The sequence below is a fragment of the Leuciscus leuciscus genome (genome assembly GCF_965113295.1).
Source record: "Leuciscus leuciscus genome assembly, chromosome: 22".
NCBI lineage: Eukaryota > Metazoa > Chordata > Actinopteri > Cypriniformes > Leuciscidae > Leuciscus > Leuciscus leuciscus.
The window spans coordinates 14674144-14698958 of record NC_138746.1 but is presented as its reverse complement, the minus strand read 5'-3'; the positions used below and the strand labels follow the sequence as shown (position 1 = coordinate 14698958).

The 24815-nt window shown below is 38.4% G+C and overlaps 1 protein-coding gene across 4 annotated transcripts in view; it reads left to right on the top strand.

The window, feature by feature from the left end:
* LOC309487264 (uncharacterized protein) overlaps positions 1-24815 on the top strand; it is a 315296-nt gene that overhangs the window by 255121 nt on the left and 35360 nt on the right. For all 4 annotated transcript variants that reach the window (XM_082154874.1, XM_082154876.1, XM_082154875.1 and 1 more), the window contains 4 exons: positions 394-464; positions 581-647; positions 21948-22047; positions 22612-22764. In XM_082154874.1, coding sequence (XP_082011000.1) covers positions 456-464; positions 581-647; positions 21948-22047; positions 22612-22764 — 329 coding nt within the window. In that variant the 5' untranslated portion in view covers positions 394-455. The remainder of the gene's footprint in view (positions 1-393; positions 465-580; positions 648-21947; positions 22048-22611; positions 22765-24815) is intronic.

Sequence of the window (24815 nt, the reverse complement as noted above, 5' to 3'; positions counted from 1 at the left end):
GAAATGGGGAGGCACAATCCCCTTTCTGTTTGTTTTTTACTGTAAATTCTTGTTCCAGTTACATTTTGTGGAACACATTTTTTTCTTTAGATTATCCAAGAAAATATACAACATAGACATAGAGTATGTTAATAAAACATTAAATAAAACTGTCACATCAAGCATTTTTTCTTTTTTAAACTATATGCTTCAAAAATAATTACAGTAACCAACATTTTATTACTCTGTTGTTTGTCATTTATTAGTAATGTAATTCATAAAAATAAAAATAAATCAAGTTTTTATTTGTATAGTAAATGTTTCTAATATATTAGATTAGTTTTATTAGTAGTAATAGTAGTAGTTTTGGTAATAAAAGGCTCACATATTATTTTGTGTTTTTATACCATTCAGGTTCATTTTGATTCGGACATTGCTGTAAGTGGTGATGTTATGGAACAGAGACTCAAGACAAAATGATACTGGTAAGAAACAGGTTTATTGAAACAAGTAGCGATGAGCACCAGTGGGTGACGATAATGGGAGAATGTCTTTGAATAATGATGGTGAGACATACTGACAGTCTGTGGTTCTTTTGCAGATGATGAAGGAGGTCGTGGATGCTGTGGTGAGAGATCGCTGGAGTACACACAGTGGAACGGAGAGAGGTAAGTAGCTGAGTGATGACATGAACCAGGAAGATGATGGAGACTTTGGAGAAACAGGACGGTAGACGATCACACTAAACATTAATTGCAGGAAAGTAAGAGTAACGGAAGTGAGTCCCTACTCAAACGAGACCAGACACTGTGACTGTGTGAGGTGAGTGCTTTTGTGCTGATGATCAGATGACGTGCAGGTGCGGGTGATTAGTACTCAGTAGGGGTGGCACGGTTCACAAAACCCACGGTTCGGTTCGTATCACGGTTTTAGGGTCACGGTTTTCGGTTCTGTACGGTTCTTGTTGTTGTTTTTTCTTTTAATCTTTAACACTCCAAAAATTTACTTCAGCATATGATATATAGCTGAATTATCTAATTATTAATTAATTTATTTCATAAATGGGGTGTGTTTGCAAAACGCAGCTTCTCATTTCCCGTGGGCTGTGTCGGACAGTTATTTGTCACCACTTTTTGCCAGGGTTGATATTATGTCCCAGCACGGATGTACCAATACAAATAAATAAAACATTTCCAGTTAACTAGCAAAGTATTCGTTTCGTTCGTTTGTTAAATAAGAAGCACTCTAGCGCTGAAATGTGTTTTTTTTAATCAAGTGATCAAAGTGCTCGTTGCCGTTGCGATCAGTGGCGCTGATACAGTGTTCTCGTGGCTCGCGCACACACCGCAGCGGCCGCACATTCTTCACTCAGACGCGCGCTTCAGTCCGTTGAGGAGACTCTAGGCTACTCTATTCGTTCCGATGAAATCACAAAACAAAATTCATACAAATCTGTCCCTGCTTGATATACAACCGCTGATAAACATAATCGGTTTTGATGAAAAAGAAAAATATATACGAGTGCAGATTAGAACTCAGAACCTTTGACACGCTTGGCAAGTTCTGCCACTGGACCATTAAAGTACATACCGGTACGTGGAACAGTCGATCTATGTAGCCTATTTATTCACGTGAAAAAAACAACATATAGCCTAGTGGAGTTGATCTCATTAAATGTCTAAGTAAACCCAGTGTACTATTTAAATCGATTGCTGGACATTGTAATGTTATTCTACATTTGTCTGATTTATGATTTAGCATTGTATTAGCAGTAGCACGGGCACAAGGCTACATTGCGCATGCGTCGAACCGTGCGAACCGCGCGACGCACACACGCACCGAACCGAGACAAGCGAACCGAACGGTTCGGATGTTTTTTCATGTACCGTGCCACCCCTAGTACTCAGGTGACAGCGATCTCTGTGATTGTGTGGTGGTGGAGCTGATCCCTGACAGGTGAGGGGTTTTTCTTTTCTGGTTGAGTGTACTTTGTGGTTCTTCTCTTTCCACCAGTTTGACCCATTAGTGCGGATTTGCATTTGTTGTGAATATGATATCAGCCAAAAAATGAGCCAATGATTGAGCTAAAAGGAGGTACCACCTCCTCTGAAATGACTTTCACTCTGTATTTTGTTGTTGCCCCTCACACTCACAGACGCTTTAGGAATGAAAACTCAATGAGGCTGTCTCCCTCTGAAACTTTATCCATATCGCTGTTGGACAGTGTTGTTTAAAAAAATAAATAAAAAAAAAGAGTGGTTTACGCACAGTTTATAGTCATATTTCATAATATTTATTTTGTTGTACTTTTAGACTGTATAATATATTTTTTTAGGAGACTCTGTGCCTCCATTTCCTTCCTGAAGAATCCATTCTTGGTTTTAATATATAACCATATCAGTTTATCATCATTGGGCACTGTTAGAAATCAATCAGTACCATCCAATATTTAATTTCAAGTTGGAGTTTTAACCATAAAGGTATTACAGAGCATAAATTAAAGATGATTCCCATTGCATTCACAGTAGGGGGGGGGGGGGGGGGGGTTTGGCACACGGTTCACACTGAGAAAAGAGGCCGCGTGCGCAGGTTGAGTGGGCAGGTGCTCGGGTTTTGTTTGGGCTCCAGGTGTGCCTGTTTGGATCAGCAGTGCACAGGTCCTCAAGATAAAGTGTAAGCCCCTAGATCACTGAGCCTATGAAAACACGGCGTGTAAGATGAGCTTTTACTGTTACTCTGACTTATTTGGGGTTATTACAGTGGTTGTTTTTATTGCAAATAAACAGCTCTGAGCCAGTCATAGAGTTGCATTTGAGTTGTCTATTGAATTACATGGTTCCTGGAGCATTATTTCCTGTCAAGAAATGCAATTTTTACACACTGTATGATTTAGTTGGTTTCTGCATTGCTGTGTTTTATTTATAAGTATGAGCTAGACCTATTCAGAACTTTTGTTATAGGGAAAACAAAACAACTAGTAAACAGCACTAATCAAATTTAAGTGAAAGTGAAACTAACATTGATAAAGAATTAACCTTTGGATATGTATATATACACATATATATGTAAAAAAAATAAAAAATTAATTAGCACCAAATCAGCATATTAGAATAATGTCTGAAGACTATAGTAGTGGCTGTTGAAAATTCAGCATGGTCATCACAGAAATAAATTACTTTTTAAAATATATTAAAACAGAAAACAGTTATTTTAAATGTAATGATATTTCACAAAATGACTCTTGTTACTGATTCGATCAAATATGTAAATGCAGCCTTTATATATATATATATATATATATATATATATATATATATATATATATATATATATATATATATATATATATATATACATACATATATATATATTATATATAAGAGATTTCTTTCATTAACATTAACATTACCCCAAACTTGGTAATGCGTGTATGTCATCATCATACAACTTAGAATCTAAATTCTTTATTTTAATAACCCAGAATGATAGAATTTACAAATGTGCCATTATTACTTGTACTTGTAATACAAGTTTAGTTTTTTGAAACACTCGTGACACATTTTACCATCTTATCTCCTGTGTGCCAAATCTAAATACAGAATGGCACACTTTATTCTTGAACATGACCATTTATATTTGAAATTGACTCTAAATGAAAACAGGCAGAACTTCGGATGCCCCAATCTTTTTTTGCGGAGAGAACCCTTTTCTTCGAATTTCACACTGTGTATTGTGCTTGGATAAAAATGGAGAGAAGGAAAGAAAAAAAATCAATAGCGAAGACATTGCTGGAGGCTTACATATTACATTTTGCATAAAAGTCAGACTTAATTTGGCTTTGATCATCATTCCCAAAGATGACTCACTGGAGCCACTATCATTAGCCAATCCTGGGGAAAACCAGACGCTGACAAAGACCAAAGACTTTGAATCACACTGTCTCCTTTCGGCTCTGTGTTTCTGGATACGGATTTCTGCACGGTGACTGTGAGGATACCTCGATGTTTATTGAAGTGGACACTTCAAGACCTCCCAGAACCATAGCAGAACTAAATGTATGGGATATTTGTAAAGGCCTTATCTTATATAGGGATAGAATTATGCACTTAAATGTTATCAGGCGAGATTGTTCTTTTATGCTTAATTCATTACGATTAAAACAGGAACTGTTCGCTTTATATCTTGTGATAAAAATGAAAAGTTCAATCTGCATTCATCAGCCTTTGAGCAATACAATATCCATTTCAACAAGAAGTTGAAGTAGATTTCTTTTTGCATTTGTGGAAAGATAACTCCAAAAACTTCAGCGCATAAAGAACTCACCCTTGATTTTTATCACTTTTGTTATAACAACAGTTTTTGTGCAGTTGATCAGAGCGAGATCAAGAGACCTTGGTTGTAAAAGTCTTTTAAATCCTTTTCAAGATTACATTGCTTAGTTTCAGTCCCTACTTAAAAAACACATTAGCAGGGGGGAAAAAAGAGATGTGAATATTATTAATAGATAGAGGAGCGTCACGGAGAGAAAAAGGAAAGAATTTGTCTTCACTTCCACACACAATGCCATTGTTCTTGGGACATTCAGAAGTCACTTTATTATTAATGATGCTGAGATTTGATAGTTCTTTTTTTCACACAGTCCTGTGATGTCCCTTGGATGTGAACACTACAGAATTACCCACAAACCTTTACAAATGTTTCACAGGCTTGTATAATTGCTGTGTGATTTTAAAACATTGCCGTACGTGGTTATAGGAACGCTCTGCTGTGAAATATGCCTGCGAGCTTTGTTACCAAACACCCATACACTGCTAATAACACAAGGTGACCATTGAAAGAGATGTGTTCACAGAGGCCCGAGGCGAATGCTCCTCCTCCTCCTCGCTCAGCCTCAGAAAACGAGACGTCAGTGTCAAAACTGACAAGAAATGTGCTTATTTAGAGAGCTTTCCTGGATGTCTGTGGGGAGGAAAACTCTGGAATGGGGTGCTTCAACTTAATAGTCTAGACTGGGTGCATTATACAAAGACTGGTTTGGGGCTGGGGTGTAACTTTATAGGAAAACATGTGAAGCGGTCTTGAACATCCCATCCAGACTTGGCTTCAATGTCCACACATGAAAGCGGCGTAAGATGCCATCATGTTGGGAGGGTTTGTTATTATTAAAACCAGACCTCTGCACTGTTTTTTCTGGAGATCAAATCAAACATGTGGATGCAATGGCACATAATCTAAGTGAACAAAATTCTGTTGTTTCACCTGGCAATGTGTTGCTTGTAGACACTTTCATAAACTATTATTTATGACTGTGGAATATTTTTCCTAAAATTGATTTAATATGCAAATTACCTACATACATTATATGCTCATATATTTGTAAATTGTGTAGAAATAAATAGCATCTATTAAGTCAAACTTGATAAGAATATTGTGTGTGTGTGTGTGTGTGTGTGTGTGTGTGTGTGTGTGTGTGTGTGTGTGTGTGTGTGTGTGTGTGTACTGTATATTAGCCTATATAGATACATGGTGCATATTGAAAATCAGAAATTTGAATTTCAGATTTTTTTAATTGTAAAACAAAGAAAAGTTACTACGTCCAATAAATATTTAGGAAAATACGATTTTTAAGATTTGTTGCTTTTCTATAGGCCACTTATCAAATGTAAGTAAATTTATGATGTTGACCATTTTGTACAAAAGTGTGAAAATGTAAAATATAAGCATTTTCACTAGTGCATATTCAGACCCCATTGAATAGTTACTAGATTTCAATGTGAAATTGCTGCTCTATAAAGATGAAATTTATTAACATCTTTCATCAAAGTGCTTCTTATTGCAGTCAACCACAATGACCGAGAATTGTTCATATAGACATGACGAAGAAGAATAACATTTGAACTACAATAGGCCCTGAATCTTACTCAGTGAGTTACATTAATTCACAAAAATGCTACATTACACATGGTGCCAGACAAGACAAGAAAAGAACATTCAAGCTTCATCGAGAGCTTCATCAAAAAGCTAATGTGAGAAAATGAATGATCTCCCCCAAGTTATTTTTTTCCTCTTTATTATCAGTCTCTAGCATTCAACTCAAGGTCACAGATGTGCTGGTATCTAGTCATTTCTAACTATGACAGAGTAAGGACCTCTCACGTTTTAATTGTACTTTAATTTACTTGGCTTGTTTAATTACTTGTAGATTTGCATAGCAACTCCATTACTAGTTTCAGGTGTGAAGTGACACTCAAAGTTCCAAAGAAGCCTCATGTTTGAAACATTGCTGTCTTCGGATGCAGCTCGTGAATGTTCACTCATAAGTTTTTGTGTAATGTAGTGTCCTTAACAGCACTCTTCTCAGCCGGGTCAAAACTGTAAATTCGATTTGACAAATGGCTTTGGATGCAGGGCTCAACCATCACGAGAAGCACACTCTGGCTGAGTGGAAGCACGGAAATTAAAGTGATACTATATCTTTAATAGCACTAAAGTCCTTTTTTCTTGTGTTTAGTGCATTGTTGTCACATGAGCACCCAAATTTATCCTTTCAGTATATGTGACTGGGCATTTAGGTGGTATTGGTGCAGAGTAGGGAGTGTGTGATTATCCGAGGTTCACTACAGCACAGGCTTAAGAAAGAGTCTTCTCACACTGCGCACCTCAGGGAATTGTTAAATGATTGGCCCAGCACTTAATTCAATCACTTAGCTCTTTCTTTCTTTCGCTCCTTTCTCTCGCTCTCTTTCATTCCCTCTCCTCTCCTCATTGATCATGGTCATGGAAAAGTGATATTTTGCATATCTGGTTAAGTGCTCTTAACAACCTCGACTCGTGCTACGTTAAAAATTAATAAATAATAAAAAGGGGTGGGGGTGATCTTGTCAGGGAAGTAATTTGCTTCTCTTGAACCAATGATGGCTTGCACTTTATGTAAATTGGTGTCTAGGGACAACAAAATCCCTCTTAATACACATGCAGACTTCATAACAAAACGCAACGACGAAGGAGGACGAATGGTGGAAGGGAAGGTGGAGAGATGATAAATAGCGAGTCATGTTTTCTGTGCGAACATCCCAGTTCAGTGCGCACTTTGACTGACAGTATCAAAAGATATTAGAGAAGATGTGTAATTTATAGTTATTAAGCCAACGTTGTAAAAATTAAAAAAAGATCCTAAATGAAATGGGCCCTTCACTGTTATGGGGTTTGGTGAGAGAGATAAATTGTTAGTGTTTAGTAGTGTGGTAGTCAGGGATTACGTGTTGCTGACAGGCAGCAGCTGAGGAGTGCTGTGTTCATGTCAGACACAGCACTGAGAAGATGAGTAAGACAAGATGTCTGCTTGTGCCACCACATGGCAATAGCACTCTGTCCATGGGTTATCTAGATCAGGCTTTTGCAGCATTCGGAATTGAGTTAAGAACGCCTTTTTTATTCCGTACTTTAAATTGAATGCCTTATAAATTCCAATTTGACATCAAATTTGAATTTAAGGAAAGGAAGTAAAATATAACGTCATTTAAATTCTCAGTCAGAGTTATTGCATTTTTTTTCCTTCATATTTCATAATAAATTTCATGATTTCATGATTAATTTGATTCACATAGTTTGATTCACATCACATTTGGCTGAGAAATTACCCCCAAAAGATAATTTAAAATCATTATTGTGTTAAATGAGAAAATCATCAAGTAGACATTACAAAAAGTAGCTTTAGAAAGAAATATTTCATTTATTTCAACATAGAATTTATCACTCAAACGTTTAGGCTACAATGGCCATTTTTTTTCAGAGCAGAAGATGCATCTGAATTGGTATTTAGACAGTTTGGTTACAAATATTCTTCAAAATACCATCCACAAAAGAAATAAAGTCCATATAGGTTTGAATAGACATGAGGGTGAGTATATACAAATAAGCAGATTTTCTTTTTCTTTTCTTTTTTATGAAATGATACTCCAAATAATAAATTAAAACTGCCAATAGGTGGTGGTTTAATGTCTAAATGAATAAGTCATTGGCTGTGTTTGAAAATGCCCCCTATACCATTAAATAGGGCACTATTTGAGGGGACAGCCCTGGTGTCCGATCCATTGTGGACTTTATTGAGTGCACTCATTCAATCCCACAATGCACCACAATAACGAGTGTACAACCAATGTATGCTCAATGACTAGAGAATACCCATAATGCACTGTGAGAGAGCTGAATGAATCCCCGTGTCTGACCAGAAGATGCTGGCCACAGCTGAATCATCCATCCATTTTCCAAATCGCAGGTTCAATGTGGATACAGCGTAATATCATACAGGCAGAAATACCTCTTTAACTGATTATTAAATTGTTTAATTAAGGTTTATACGTAGTTGACTAATGTAGAGAATAGTTGATGAGGTTATATGGGACTATTTTAGATATAGCCATTGAGTCAATCATTCATTTGATTTGTTCAAACAGCTGATTCATTCAGGGATGAAGCAAATGGCTCTCTTTAAGTGGGCCAGTGAATCATTGCTTCACCCGATTGATTTGTTCAAAATGCAGATTCATTCAGAAATCACACCGATGTGTGTTGCTCGGAAATGCACAACAGTTCTGCTCTGGATTTATGTAATATTTTCGTTGGCAAAATTGAGCAAAAACAGACAATATTGTGTCTAAAATAATTTTTGTAATTAATCTAAAAAACTGTATAATTTTTGCCTTGCATCATGTTCATCACCAATCAACTGTATGAAATGTAAGATGACCTTAAAAGGTGTTAAATGCATTAAATAATTTAATGCATTATTTTTCCATAACCAATTAATTAAATTAATGTGTTAAATCAACAGAAATAATTGAATAATTCCAACAGAATTATTTATTTTATAATAAATTATACAAATTGAATTAATGATTTCATTTATAAATAATTTATTTTTTAACTATTTAATATGAACATTAATATTTACTTTTATCTCACAATGTGGTGGAATTGTTGTGGCACTGTATAACAAAACATTTGGATGTTTTGACAGTATTCAAAGTTTAGTTGAGAAAAAAATATATACAGATGAGGGTATAAATACTCACAAATTAGTCCAAATTAATTATGTAATGTTGTCACAGTGTAATATATATATATATATATTTCTGTAATTCAGTTAATTATTCTTCCCATCATTCCAATTCAACATCCTATAGGTATGGCCAAATAGAAAATTTAAATTCCAATTTATTAATTTATAGAAAACTGATTCATAAATTCTGAATCTAAATGTGTAAGAGTGGAAGCTTCCATCACCAACAACTTCTGACATGCTCTTCATCAGAGCATGGATCACAGATTTAAGAACCCAGAAATGTGTGTCATCATTATGGAGTAAGGTGAAGTAAGCCACAGTGTGTTATTGTTGTAATCCTGTGTGTTATTCGGGCAAACCTTTTTTTCTGTAAAGCACGCATGAGTCCCCTGTGTGAGTCTACATGCGTCTTTCATGTGGCACCATGGACTTCCTCCATACACAACTCCTTTTGTATTGTTTTATTATTTATGCATGGGGCCACTGCTTTAAGATTGGGGGAATAATTCGTATTCAATCTCTGCCACATCTTAAGCAGCCGTTCAGTTCAAACAGTTTTCACCACAGATAATAAAAAAATAATAAAAAAAATACAAAAAAATAAAACAAGGCAAAAGAAAGGAAGAAAATAACGTGGTGCAGAATATGTGCATCCTGAAACAGATGGAGATGAAAAGAGCGAACACGAAACAAATGGAAGAAATGCAAAGAGAGAGAAAAAAAATCCACAGTTGAGCCAATGGAAAAATCTTTAGATTTCTGAATCTCTAAGCCTATTAAATATATATTTAACTTTTGGTGTCTAAAAGAGGAGGGATCTGGAGAGTTCTTGCAGATGATGATGATGATGAGGTGTGTGTGTGTGTGTGTGTGTGTGTGTGTGTGTGTGTGTGTGTGTGTGTGTGTGTGTGTGTGTGTGTGTGTGTGTGTGTGTGTGTGTGTGTGTGTGTGTGTGTGTGTGTGTGTGTGTGTGTGTGTGTGTGTGTGTGTGTGTGTGTGTGTGTGTGTGTGTGTGTGTGTGTAAAACAGCCATGACGTGTGGATTTCCTCCCTGTTATGCTCATGTTCAAACACACTTAGAGTAGAGGAGTGTCTATTTTTGTCTCTCTTTTATAGTGTTCTGGATACCACCTATGCTTATGCATGTCACTTGAGACTACAGCTCAGTATATTACTGCATAACAAAGCACACTCAGCGTATTGTAACCATAGCAGGTGCATTCGTGAATATTACTGTCTTGTTAATTCCTGTGTTCCTGTATGGCAGAGTTGGAGAGAGTGGTAGATGGTCTTAGCTCAAAAGAGTACTTTTCTTTTTCTTTTAGAGCGTCTCTTTTTGTAAACAGGGAAGGACGAATTCACTCAACATTTTTAGTTTATTTCAGTGCACAAAACTGCATCTTATTCACAAATTTCCCACAATCCAGTGTAACCAGACGCTAATAGTGCTGTGTCATGACTATTTACATTTTTAAATGAAGAGCAAACATGCCTTTTTTTTTCCAAAATCACTAAGTAAATTATGCTCATGTTTAACTATGTATATGATCTTATATTATATAAATTAGGCTAATTATATTTAAAATATAAAATTTAAAAGAGACAGTTGTGTACAATTTCTATAGTGATTATAGCAGCAGCAATTCATCAAATGATGGAGAAGAGTGTTAAAACCAAAACTGACAAAGACTGTTACATTTGTTACAAAACAATTATATTTCATATATAACAATGAGAAAAATGTAGGGCGGGATTTGATTTTGTCTGGAATTGATTGGATGGACAGTTTGCAGTCAGTTTTGGAGGATGTATAGTCCCACCCTTTGCAAAGACACACTTCATGAAGAGAACAGACACCAGTTCAAGGAGGAGGGGAGGTTAACATTTTTGATTAAATATGAATTTCATGAATTAAATAAATAAAATAATGATGTGCACGGATAAATCATCTATAATAACCACTGCAACATTGTGTAAAAAAGAACTGTCGATCATGATTTCATGCCGACTTTAAGGAACACAATTGATAATAATAAGAAACACTGACACAATGACTGTGAACTATACATATGCCTCTTACAGTTCTAGTGAACACCAAATCCCAGTACTCTGCTGTAGTTTTCTTTTGTGCTGTTATCTGTTTTACAAAATAATTTCACTGAATCAGTTGCTAAAACAACTGGAATGTCTTATATACACAAAAGTAGTGAGTTCATCGTTGTCTAATTAATCTGTCATATTGAAAGTCTGCATTATTGATTTGTTTCTGATTGTCTTAAATCTCATATTTCTATATTTATTTATTTTAACATCCATTGCACATTGAAGGTGGCAATGAGAATGGCGAAGCTCACGTTGTGTTATGCGTTATGCTCACGGTATGCTCACATTGTGTTTCTGTCCTTAAGGAAGACAGGAAGCAAACAGAGGCAAAGTAAAATAGGAGCTGTCAGGGGAAAGGCAGGGGTTGATTTGTGCTGAAAAGTAAAACAAAAGAGTTCAGTAATGGCCGAGCTCAGAGCAGCTGATTATCCGCTGTCTTGTCAAGATAATACCATAGATCAGAGGTATTTCTTTATTCAAATGATATGCCTGCATCTGCACTCAATTGGAGGCCATCGGCTCTCAGTGAGCAGGAAGACGACATTGAACACCCCTCCCCTGGGTAACACGAGCTGCCTTTCGCCTCTCTGTGAGTGTGGAGAAAAGCTTGAGTAAAATTGATATCACAGCGATGCCCTGTCCGTGTCCTCTGTGTCAGTCCGGAGCACTTCTGCGCCCTGAGCTGACGGAGTGCCCGGACCTGAGAGCGCTACATTGAGACTTCAGCTATCTCACTCAATCATGGTCACGCAGTTTTTTTCTTTTTATGATATGAAGTCCCACAGCCTGAGTGTGCGAGAGCTGGATCAAATGCTAGCAATTAAAACAGAAACATATGGTATAGTGTACTAATCATGCTTTGTGTCTGAGTTTGTGTATGAGTGTATATAGTGTAAACGAGAAGGGCTTGTTTAGACTTATTGTTCTATCTTCATAGCCATATGTTGGTTATAACTTTATTTACAGGGCTATCAGAAGAATTTTAATGTGTAACATTTAAAATTTATATAAAAATTAATTGTACATATAGCTTGTACATTTAACAATAAAACACTATCTTTTTTATTTATTTATGTATAATGTTTTTGCAAGAACGAATGCAATTATTTGTAAAGGAAAAAAAACAACACTTATTTTCTTCAGCTTTTTTTTATTTTTTTAAACAATATACTGGATGCTGGACTTTTAAAGAATAATGCTTGGCTTTTAAGTCTGACTTTAACTATATGGTACAGTCCTGAATTATCAGTAGGTTACGTCAGTTAGCACTGCTAAGTGTCACATATCTGTTAGTGGGCTGAACTGATCGCCTACCTCTTGTCCTTTACAAATGTACAGTAAATGAAAATAAGGAGTTAAAAATGCCTGACTATTCCCAGCACCTTTGAGTTCAGCCCTCATTCTATGTGATGTAGCATGGAAACACTTTGGTAGACTTTAGATTGGTCTTTCCTCAGGCATCTTGTCCAGGAGGAGTTAACCTTTAGAGATGCTCAAATGAAGAGAGTGCTTTTATTCGGCATGAGCCACGTCTCCTCAGGGATTTCGAACCATTTACTTAGATGAGTCCAGTAATGCCTTGCAAATATAATTTAATTCAAAGTTAACTCTGCTGCATTACTTTTTAATAAAGAAATGATCATTTATAGTCGCCTCTACACATTAAATCTGATTCTGCTGTTTAGTAGTTTGTTGTGAAATGTTTTAATGGAGGACTATCCATCCATCCATCCATCCATCCATCCATCCATCCACCCACCCACCCACCCATCCATCCACCCATCCATCCACCCACCCATCCATCCATCCACCCATCCACCCATCCATCCATCCATCCATCCATCCATCCATCCATCCATCCATCCATCCATCCATCCATCCATCCCCTCATCTCCTCCCAGGCATATACTAATTGTTCCTAGAGTTTTTGAGGACTCATCATTTATCTGTGTTCTGATGTACTCCTTTTTGTTCTTATTGCATTGCAGTCTTTATATTTACTTTTTATGTTTATTTCATTTTAGTGTGGTATTGTACAGCACAGTGGTCAACTACGTGTTTTTTTTATTTTATTTTTTATCTTTCCATCCATCCACCCATCCATCCATCCATCCATCCATCCATCCATCCATCCATCCATCCATCCATCATCTGTCTCTTAATCAGATATTAAGTAAACATTTCTGGTTAGTCTAGGTTTACTTTACTTTTTTTAAGTACTTTAGTTCATTATAACGCAGTTTGTGAAGAAATATGCATGTGTTGTGAGTATAAACTGGTCAGTGAGCTGATGGCGGTGGTAACCTCCTCTGCTCCACAGCAAGCCTCCAGCACAGAGCCCAACTGTGCTACATGCAAATACAGGTTTGGGTTCAGCTTTTTTATTTGCATGATCATATGCAAATGTACTAATTAGCACATTGTCTGGTTTGACTTAATAGTCAGCATTTCTGACAGTGTTTAACGAGGGTGTTTATTCTGTTCAGGGTTTGGATCCTGGCAGGAAGACAGCGGTACCAATTTACCCTGAACTGTCAATAGGCACCACTGACTCTTTCCACCGTTAGAGAATTATTCTAACATCTCTCTCTCTCTCTCTCTCTCTCTCTCTCTCTCTCTCTCTCTCTCTCTCTCTCTCTCTCTCTCTCTCTCTCTCTCTCTCTCTCGCTCTCTCTTCACTTTTGTTTGCATATGAGTATAGCATAAAAAAAAATGCTCTTCAGTTAATGATAATTTAATTACAGTATTCATTTTTTTTGTGATAATTTTATAGTAAAACTATATTCAGACAACCAAGTGTTTAAACGGACGTATTTAAACTAAACTAAACAAACACACGGCACTCAAATTAACACAATAGAAGTAAGCACACTTTACAAGGACAAAGGATCAAAATGATTATATTCCAAGGCTCATTTCTGGGATATCAGAGGTGATTGGTTGATTAGACTTTTCACCCCACTGAGGATCTGTTTTAATAGCTTCACTATGCTGTCATCGACTAAGATGGGTAAAACTCAACCAATTAGAATTGTAATAAGGCTAATTAACAATACCCCAAAAAAAGAGGAAAAAAAATTAGAGAGAAAGAAAAGAAAGGGGTAGGGGGGTTAAAGAAAAGGGGGGCAATGACTATCTTGATAATTAACATTTTCTCTTATTCAGAGGCCCTCGCCATCTCATAATTTATGCATGTCTTTGAGGCATCACAACACATGTCTCCTCAACAACGCCCCCCTTCAGAACTCATGGAAGCTGGGGGCAGATTATTCTTCTTTATTTTTCTGAATATCTATGCTAATTTCTTAAAAATCAATGCACACTGAACTGCTTTAGGTTTCCATTTTTGTACATCGCCATGTCACAAAATAATGTACCAGTCAAGCATATGCAAATATACACGTTTGTTTTAAAGAGAATACAAGCTTTTCAGGCTGAGTCACCGTCAGGAGTGGGTGCAGGTATCACTGCCATAGCGTTTAAGCATCAATTCATCAATAATTTGCAGAAACTGTTTTAGAGTGAGGCCGGTCTCCCCGTGCGGAGACTGCTCTGCTCATCGCCTCGGGTCATTCCAGAAATTTCACTTAAGGAGCCCTGCATTCAGACCCAACACCATATGGCTGGCAACCCACAGTCAAAGCTCCCTCTCTCTCGCTCTCTCCACACCTCTATTTCTCTTTTCTTCTTTTCACTTGCTGTAGTATGTGTGTAAAGTGTGTAGCTGTTTTTTTCCTTTTTTTTTTTTTTTCAAACCTGACATCCCATTGCTCTCAGCCAGGGCCTGTCACAGTTTGAGAGACGGCAACGAAAGCAAAACCGAACAAAAAGGACAGCAGGTAGCAAAACATCCCCTACAAGCAAAGCTGAAGCCACCAGGTCGCTTTGCTGGCGTTGCTGCCATATGGTAACCTCAGGCAAAGCAGGCTTTCTGTTTACCTGCTCTATGCAGGGTCATGTCAGCTTAATTTCTGCTTAACCGCGACATGCTTCTGGTGCCAACCTGTCCACATCATCCCCCCGCAACAGTCTCACCCCCTCCCGAGCAAAGGATTGTGGATGAATCAGGGTACATGCATGGAATAGTTTCTAACATGTTTTCTTTTTTCTCTTTTTTTTTTGTATTAGCTGATAAGCCAGTAACTATACTGTTAAATACCATTTGTAGAGTGTGTTAAAATCAGAAATGCATGTGGTTGAGATGGTGCACCTAATCCGAATTCTGTCTTTAGCCCAGAATTTGAACTTAAAGGGATAGTTCACTCAAGAATTAAAATTGTCATTATTTATTTACCTACATGTTGTTCAAAACCTGTATGATTTTATTTCATCTGTGGAACATCAAAGAAGATATTTAGAAGAAAAAACAACTCTCTTGAAAGGTTTTTTTTTTTTTTTTTTTTTTTTTTTTGAAAAGTCAGTGGGGTCAGATGACATGAAGGTGAGTAAGAATTTAAATTTTTTGGGTGAACTGTGCTTCCAGTATGACAGTATTGAACTGTGTCCCGTGTGCTATTTTTATGTACGTGGGCAAGGCCAGATCTTAATTATGTCCAGTCTAGCTTAAAGGGTCACTGTGAATGCTGTCAAAGTGTTTGTGTCTGTGCATATGCCTGTTTGGACATATCTACCAAATGTCACATCAGTGAAGCCTTTGGAGGGTGAAAAGCCTCCTTATTGGGTCACAGACAATCACAAGTGACCTTTCTTCCCACTCTGATGCCCATGGCTCAACATAACAACATCAGCTCCCATCAGTCAACAGTCCTATGGTGTGAAAAATTCAATGGCATCTGACATGGCATCGTCTCATCATTAGACTGGTTTAGGCTGCAGTTAGATACCCTCAAGATGGCAGGAAGCTGTGCCACTGTGCACATTTTATCCTGGGATGTTGCACTGCATGAATGGTGTAAAGTTTGCATCAACTAGTTCATTAGTTCTGCCACTAGTTGACATTTTGGGTTGGTGTCAAGTAGTTGTAAATCATGTGATTTCAGTTACGCTTCTATAGGCCTATATGTTGACAGCAGGAGTAAATTTAACATTAGTTTTGTATAGTAGCACACACACACACACACACACACTAACGTTCAAAAGCTTGAGGTTGGTAAGATGTTTGTTTTTTGTTTTTTTTTAAGTTTCTTATGGTTGACAATTCTGCATTTATTTGATCAAGTAAACAGTAAAAGAGTAATATATAAAAATTTAAAAAATACAAATAACAACTGTTTCCTATTTTCATATACTTTAAAAATGTAATTAATTCCAGTGATGGCAAAGCTGAAATTTAGCATTCATTACTCCAGTCCTAAGTGTCACATGATCCTTCAGAAATCAATCTAATGCTGATTTAGTGCTTAAGAAACACTTCTTATTATCAATGTTGCAAACACTTGTGCTGCTTAATATTTTTTTAATAGGAGACATTACTTTTAAAAATGAGTATTTAGAATGTTTCTGTGTCTTTTGTGGAAGCTTTTTCTGCTAATTGCGCAGATACATTTTTCAATAATAAATAGTTACATTGTGAGATATGAAGTTGCACTTTTGACCATAAATTGATATTAATTGGATCAATTTCCATAATTGGAGCAAGGGGTAGCGACATACAGGAAACACATTGTAAGTGTTGAAATATCTTTTCCTCTACACGCGCACAGGCAGTAACAGGTGTTTGCATGTGTCCATTGGCATCATGCCACACCACCCGCCATCTTGGCTGCTGCCACTGCTGAACCTCCTGTCTATAATGGCTGGCTCTCAGCTTTCTAATTGATTTACTAATCTCTACAAAGTGCCCTGACAAGAATTCCGTCCGCTTTGCAGATTTATTTAACAAGTTTGATTTTAGTACGCTTCCTATATGTACATCACTCTGACGTCCTCTCCGCTTCTGTAATGTTGTCTGAGAATGTGTTTTATTTGACAGAGGTAGCTTGCATGGAGGGCTCTGGTCTTGCCATGTGTGAAAAGAAGATATGGTCAGAGGCCAAGCAATCTTATGTGCCGTGTGTGTGTGTTTGCACGCGCTCTGAGTGAAAGGTTGAGGGACCATGTCCCTTTAACGTCAGAAGCGACAGCCTGACACCCACCACCCACCCTTTTTCCATTTCAGATGCAAAGCCGGCAAGCGACGCATGCATAGTCACAGCAGCAATCTCATCTATGTCCAATCTGTCATGGCACTGCTTTTCATTATTCTTATTTGGAGATAGGGAGTCATTTTTTATAGGCACTTGAGCTGCGGAGCGCGGCCGGCCGCTCTCTGGCCAGGCAGACATGTCACTTTCCCTGCACGAATCTAGGTCAAGGCGAGAGTGAGAACGCAGGAAGGAGATGGAAAAAGGCTCCCGGCATTTCTAAGAGGCAAATGAACTGATGAAATTATTGAAATTCGGCCTTGCTGGCGGAGGGGGGAGGGAGCAAGCTGTGGTCAGTCTTCTTATCCCTCACACACAACCTGTCCTTCTTTATTTTCCTCCCTCTCTTTCTCTCTACCGCTCCTGCTCTCATACACACGCAGCCCTGAACAGATACTGATATGCATGCATAATCAGAATCTTTACCATGTAAAATGTTGAACATGCTGGAATCTAGGGTGTGTGTTCTGCAGGATGGAGAGCCTCTGTTGTGGCTTGTTGGGCGACTGAATCTGTGTTTTCTGCATTGGAATGATGGAGTATTAGCTGCGGTGTGCATTATCATCTGCATAAACACTCTCTCTCAGATTCAGCCAGCGACAGCAGAGGTGTGTGTGTGTGTGTGTGCGCACGCTGCATCCAGATGTCACTGTCATGAGGCAGCAGGGGTGGGTTTAAGGTGACCTGCTTTAAATATAGACAGTGTCATGACAAGATGCTACGCTCGACTTAAAAAGCGCATTTGCATAACATCCTTTTGCATTTTTTTCTGACTCTCCTATTATATACAAGGAGGACAAAGATGCATTCTCTTCTACTCCATATTCCCATGATGAAAGAAAAGAGCACTTTAATATTGATTCTGAGAATCCAGGTTTATGTCAAGAGTGAGATGCAGGATAATGAATGGTGCAAATGTTATCAGTAGACATTAAATTGTGGTGTGCTCTTTGACAAATGCATACATTAGTGATTGATTTATTAGAAGGATGATTTTTTTAATGACATTCAGATCAGTAGACTTGTTTTGGATGAATGCACTTATTTAATCCACACTATCTGCACAGGTTGCAAAGCTTACAGTGTAGCTTTTAATGATAGTTATAAAGACATTCACGCAGCTGTCCTCAAGAAATGTTGGGTCTTTGATAAAGCCTGTGTAAACTGTGTAATTGTTAAAAACTGATTTGTATTACTTATTGTGATACCAACCCCCCCCCCCCCCCCCCATTTCTGTGCATGGCCTTGGTCTTCTTCATGCTTTTTAGAGGAGTATAGGGGACTTCAATTGCATGTTTAATGAGCTTTCGAAGTTGTACAGCACTTTGTATTGTGTTGCAACAAGTCAAGAGGAACATATGCGGTAGAGGCCTTATGTTTGGGGCTATTGAAATGACTTGTTCTTCTCCATTCTCCTTTAGCTACATTTTTACCATGAAGACATTCCACTCCCCATTCACTCCCATTCACCCACAAAACAGAATGCTCTAACTTATACTCATACAGGATAATAATAATAATTTAATGCAATAACAATAATCCAATGCATTGAAGTGTTTGACCATTAAGGGAGTGAGTGTAGTGTTTAAATAAATAAATAGTACTAAGGAGGAGCTAAGTAAATTGGAAAACATATTCAAATATTTCTCCACGGCCTATCTGGAAATGTCTGAACTGTTTTTGTTCCTATTTCTAACAAACATGATTAAAATGCTTTCATTATATCATACATAAAAACATATCAGCTTTCCATTAGTGAACTGTAGACAGAAAGCCAGGGTGTTTTAAACAATTACTTGCTTTATAAATGTGAAGAGCACAGATATACTGAATTTTACACATATCCTCTTGACCCCAATTCCATTAACTCGTAAACAAAAGACAGAAAGTAGTGAGGGATCTGCCTGATGGTGAATTAACATGTGCAAAGGGTCAGAGTCCACTTCATCTCTCTGTGCAGGTACACAGACACACACACAACACACACACACACACACACACACACACACACACACACACACACACACACACACACACTATAGTGGATTATTTATGAAAATGCATGTACAGACATCCATGTATTCCATTTGTCTTGGGAAGACTTGGAGTAGTAATACTACTTGAATTATGTGTCCTAGTGTGGTATTAGCAGAATGTAGAACAAATGTAGCTCGCTAAGCTGAAAGTTACCCCAAAGAGAAAGTAGCTCAAAAGTAGCTTTGTACATTTACAGTATTTGTATTTACTCCAAAGTACTTCAAAAAATACCATGGTGCTACGATAGTACCCTCTGCAAGACTTGCTTTTTTCAAAAATCCACATTGGATTCCCCATCCACATCCGCTTGTTTTCTTTTCTTTGTTCTGAAGCAGTGTTGTATTTGAGACCAATTCATTCGAGTTTGAGTCAAGACAGAGAGCAGAAGAGAGTCGAGTATGAGTCAAGACATGATCCCAAGTCTGACTCGAAGGAGCTGCTTGTAAATTATTCCATTACTGTTTTACTAAGTGAGAAAAAATGACAACAAATTCAGTGTGTGAGTGAGCTGCCCAAATGATTTAGACTAAATTGTGAACCGTTTCAGAATTGTAAACGGTTGTTGCTAAACAATTCACTGAAAATAACCATCTTAAAAAAATGAATCATTCATGAATCAGACATCACTAGTCTTATCGTAGTAACTCTGAACAGCTGACAGAATACGATTTGTAAAATGTAATGTTAGCAAATGTAGAGATTGTCAATGCCATCTCGCTGCTTTGAAATAGTTGCGACAGTACTGTGTCCATCACTCAATATCACACTGTAAAGCATAACCCATTTAAGCCTACTGTAGTTGGTATAATGCACATGGTTACAGGAATGTATATTATTTTTCGTTCTTGATAACATCACACTCTTGACCCTCAGCAGTCCTTTAAGACTGTGGCACTCTCTTTCTATCTCTCTTGAAAATGACACCATCCTCCCACCATCAGCCCTAAACTGGCACAGTCGCCATTTATCCTTCTAGTTCGACTCTCTCACCCCCTTCACCCCTCTCTTCTCCTTCTTCCCCATCCATCCTTCCCTCCCTCCATTCCATTCCCCGGCCTGTCATCAATCTCTCTAAAATGACAGCCGACAGATGTTAGCCTTTGCAAAGATCAAATCCATGGCTGGAGGGCTGCTCGCTGTGGAGAAGGGTAGCCACAGAGAGGCAGGGCCACAGCGGTGGCACCAACACACACACACGCCCATCGCCACCCGGCCGCTGCATCCGTCTGTCTTGATTGCCCTCACACACACATGCATACACACCCCCACCTCACACAGAACTGATTCCTAAATGTGTTGTGACATGAGGGCAGGGTGGCATAGAGACAGGACTGGCAAGATGGACGCTGGAGGGGACAGTCTGTCTAACGAAGCTGTGCTGAACTTCAGGAAAGAAACAATATTGACTTTTTGGCCTTTATTACACTGTTCCATCCACTGACCTCCTCATATATTCCAGCTCATAGCTCTGTGAGATTTTGTATGTGCATTTAAGTCAGTAAATGTTTGTGTGCCTGTTTACCCTGGTCTCGTGTTGCAGACATTAGGTAGGTATCTGTCTTGGTGCAGTTAGCTGAAGGCTAGCATGACTGTTTATAAAATGGCAGGTCTTTGTCATGTATCTCATTTGAGCTTTAATGACTCAGATGGGTCAGAGAGAAGCCCAGTGATGACCACGTCTCCTTCGGGCCACTGGCCTTCAGTTCAGTCTGCATCAACAACCTCATCTGTGAATGTGTGTGTGGGGGGGGTTTGCAGACATTGTGGGGACCAAATATTCAAAACATACTAAATAATGTCTTACTGAATATCTAAAAATGCAATGCCTTTGTGTCAATAGAAAGTCAATAGAAGGTCCCCCACCATGATACAAATAAATAAATAAATAAATTGTGTTTCTTACCTAGTTACACTTTTTGGGGATAAAATAACCAAACAATTATTGATGGCCTCTAAAGATAAAATGGTTAATTAAGACAGATTTACATTTGCAGTCACTTGGTGATCAAGCGAAACTCTTAAAATGTTATGATTATTTCCCAGAAAGTGTGATGTGGAATTCAATAAAATATCAAGCATAGCCTAAGACAGGGATTTCCAATCGGCCACTGTCCTGCAGAGTTTAGCTCCAACCCCAATTAAACACGCTTGCAGCAACTAATCAAGTCTTCATAGGCATACTAGACCAGGGGGGTCCAATCCTGCTCCTGGAGGGACACTGTCCTGCAGAGTTCAGCTTTAATTTAAACACACCTGAACCAGCTAATCAAAGTCTTGCTAGAAACTTCCAGGCAGGTTGGAGCTAAACTCTGTAGGTCAATGGCCCTCCAGGACCGATTTTGGACACCCCTGGCCTAAGACGATTCATAGTCCATTCACTGGACTTATATGTATTACAGACAGAATTGTGTATTCTAGACAGCAATTCTGGGAGTCGGGATGTTTGTTTACTAGCAAGCTAGAAATTCAGGAAAAAATCTGTATAATATGTGTGGTCTTTTGTTTAACATCTGTGAAATAATCAGTAATTCTGGATGGAGGGACTCTGATCACAGTTTACAATACATTTCCTCTGTGCAAAAACTTTTTGTACAATACCTTTGTGCTTCCATCTGTTTCAGATTTATCCAAAACGGCATATAAAAACAAAACCAAAGGCCTCTATCTGTCTAAGTGGGAGCTTCTTGGCCAGAATAAGCTACAATGGACTAGACCTTACATGTGAGACAACTTACAGACAACAATTACAAAAGATGTTTTACTCTTCTATGTGTCTTCTGTGTGACTGTTTAACTGTGAGCTGAGGTTTAACTGTGTCCAGGTGAATGATGAGTTTGATTCATGTTTTTTTATGACCTTAAACAATAGCAGTGACAGTTTGAGTGACTGCTGCCTTTCAGATGACTGCAGAGGACAGGCTGCTATCAAATAATGACAATTTATTTAGCATCCAGTGGGAGGTGTAGCGAAGAAGCTAACATATTGTCGACAACAAGGTTCAGGAAATAGGAAGTCAAAAATTAGATGGCTGAATGCACCTTGGCACTTCTAGAAATTGTTTGTAAATGTATGTGAGTGGGTTTGTTTCATAGACAAATAGAGTTCTTCAAAAATGACACAATATTTTGGTGCTTCTTAAGATCAAGATTAATCAAGATGAGGTGCATGTTTAAAAATAAACACAGTAGCCCACTAATGACGACAGAACACCCTCACATATGCTCTCTTGCATACTTTGCCTTCTTGCATACTTGTGTGCATTAGCACTGTTTCTGAATCGGACAGGTCTGGACAGGACAGAAGGGAAAGTGCCAGGAATGCAGACACCTCTACCTTACCCTGGTATGAGATTTGGAGACAGGACAGGGGGACAGGTTACAGAACAAGGCAAAGAGGACATTGTGTGCATGCAGGAAGGAGCGTCTACTCATCACCCAGGTAAGGGACATATAGGGGTGGGAAGTTGGGGGGAGTTGAGGGTACGTTGACAGGGGCTGGACTCACTTCAGTAAGGGTTGAAAGACAAGAGAGCCAGCTCTTCCCAGCAGATGTCACTAACAAGCAGTGTTGTTGTGTCTACAGCCCAAGGCAAGAGAGACAGGCCAACCCATATGCTGCTGGTAAACATAGATAACTTTAAAGGGTAGCGGTAACAACTCTCTAATACCACACGTCTAAATTCACACAACCCCCAGACCAAACCAAATCAAACCAGCAGACACAGACAGTGTCCAGAGTTCCTGCACTAGGTGCCAACATATGTCTCCCTAACTGAAAGACTCCCCTATAGCCTCAGTATTTACTGAAATTCAACACCTGCATACTCTGTTTGGACTTGATTCATTCTTCTTGTCCTTGTTTATACCTCTCGGAAGTTTTTTTCTCCCCTTTCTAACTAAAACACAGCAGGTTAATGGATTTACTGCTCGGCCTTGGCTCGTTGGTGTGTATTGACCCACATGTGAAAGTCCTGGTGATGTTAGCATGGGGAAGGTGAGGCCAAGTGCAGGAGAGCAATGAGGAACACATGGGACTAAATATTGATTGAGCTCTGACATTGATTTAGCTCTGCTTGATTCACAATACCAGGCCACTGTATGCATGCATATAGATCCATACGTGTCCGTCCCAAAAGAGGAGCTCCTCTCTTGCTCATTCCCTCCGTCTGTCTTCCTCTCTCACTCCTTGAGAGGGAAGAGAAATCAGGGGAGCCCTCTTTAGCCTCTACTCTTTTGTTTACTGTTGTCCTTTTGTTTCTTTTCATCGTTAATCCTCGAGCTCTGGCCGGGGGATGTCACGTTGTTCTGTTTCTTTCTCTCTCTCTTTCTCGCTCCCCCCTTCCCCTGCTTGTTTCTTTCTTTTCATGTGAGCAAAAGCTTGTCAACGGAGGCCTTGTCACTCTACTGGAATATTCAGCACATAACTCCCCATCTTTGTATTAATTACCCTTCTACCTCCAAGACATCAGATGCTCCTCTCTCTCACTGATGTACGGGACACCCCCACGGTCCCCAACCCTATGTGGGGGCCTCTTCACAGTATTCTGTGCCCGTTATGTCATGGTTAAATTTGCCTATCTAGAGAGATTGTACTTGGCATAAAAGCCGTATGAAAGGTGCAGTGTTTCATTTGACAATCATTTGAAACTGTGGCTTTCTAAGATTCAAGCTAACCATGATTGGAAGTAGTTAAACTATTGTCAAACTATAATGTCATTTATGATTTAATCAGAGTCATATTTTTACTGGCTATTTGAATGAATGAAGGGTGAACAGGTAAATGTAATAAATATTACAAAAACTCCTTAGCAGATTCTAAAATAAGTGGATTCATTAAATAATTTTGTGAATCTGTCCATTTAAAAAAACAGTCTCAATTAGACTTTTCAACAATCTGTATGAGAGAGAGGCAAAGACAAATCAGTCTTTTAAGACCAATTAATTGGCTGTATTCTGGTGATGCAGATGAAACTTTAAGAATAATTGTATTATAGAATCACAGAATTGCTTCCCTATACCTTTTATGTCTATATAATATCATTTTTCTATATAATACAATTTTATGTCTGTTGAAAATCACCACTCTCTGTCTCCATCTGTGATACTATTTCACCCTGATACAAATACCTATGCATTACATCACCACATAAGTTGGACTTCCTCTTATGGCTCACGGGGGGCTCCCAAAATTTGCAGTGCACCTCTTATCTCTCTCTCTCTTTCTGTCTCTCTGGCATTCACAATCCCTAAAAGAGAGGGGGTTGAGAGATTTGGGGAAGGAGGGCTCACGGATGGAGCCCGCAGAGGGGGGTGGGGAACTGGCAAGGGTGACAGCGGGTTAAGTTCAAGGGCAGTGGCTGGGAACACAGACACATAAACAAGGCAACTGGTATGCGAGCAATAAAGACATAAAAGTTAGCATGGGGGCACGTCATACAATAAACAGCCACCATTACCTGCTATGTTTATACAGATAAAGAATCCACTGTA